Source organism: Myotis brandtii, unplaced genomic scaffold (genome assembly GCF_000412655.1).
Source record: "Myotis brandtii unplaced genomic scaffold, ASM41265v1 scaffold58, whole genome shotgun sequence".
In the NCBI taxonomy this organism is placed as follows: Eukaryota; Metazoa; Chordata; class Mammalia; order Chiroptera; family Vespertilionidae; genus Myotis; species Myotis brandtii.
The window spans coordinates 485129-485362 of record NW_005370176.1 but is presented as its reverse complement, the minus strand read 5'-3'; the positions used below and the strand labels follow the sequence as shown (position 1 = coordinate 485362).

Below are 234 nucleotides of genomic sequence, written 5' to 3'. Positions count from 1 at the left end.
CACCTTGATCCGCACGTAGCAGTGGGTACCCAGGGAGGGGTCGTTCAAGCACCGGGGCGGGTGCTCCCGCGCGCCCCGCCGGAAGGTCTGCGCGGGTCCCTGGCCGATGCTCCACAAAAGTTTGAGCAGGTAGATGGAGGCGCAGAGCCCGCAGTAGCCGTAGACCAGGGACCAGAAGAGCAGGGACCGGATCGTGAACATCAGGCGGGGCAGGCAATCCCGCAGCCTCGCCAT

At 66.7% G+C, this 234-nt stretch overlaps 1 protein-coding gene across 2 annotated transcripts in view; it reads right to left on the bottom strand.

Moving 5' to 3' along the window:
• Window positions 1–234, bottom strand: part of EPHX4 (epoxide hydrolase 4) — a 30944-nt gene extending 30710 nt beyond the window's left edge. The window contains exon 1 of one of the 2 annotated variants that reach the window (XR_001364550.1): window positions 4–228. Coding sequence is in view for 1 of the 2 variants with exons in the window: in XM_005878960.2 (XP_005879022.1) it covers window positions 4–234 (231 nt within the window). In the remaining variant the exon portion in view is untranslated. Of the gene's footprint in view, window positions 1–3 lie in introns of both variants that reach the window. The other variant, XM_005878960.2, reaches the window with a different exon arrangement.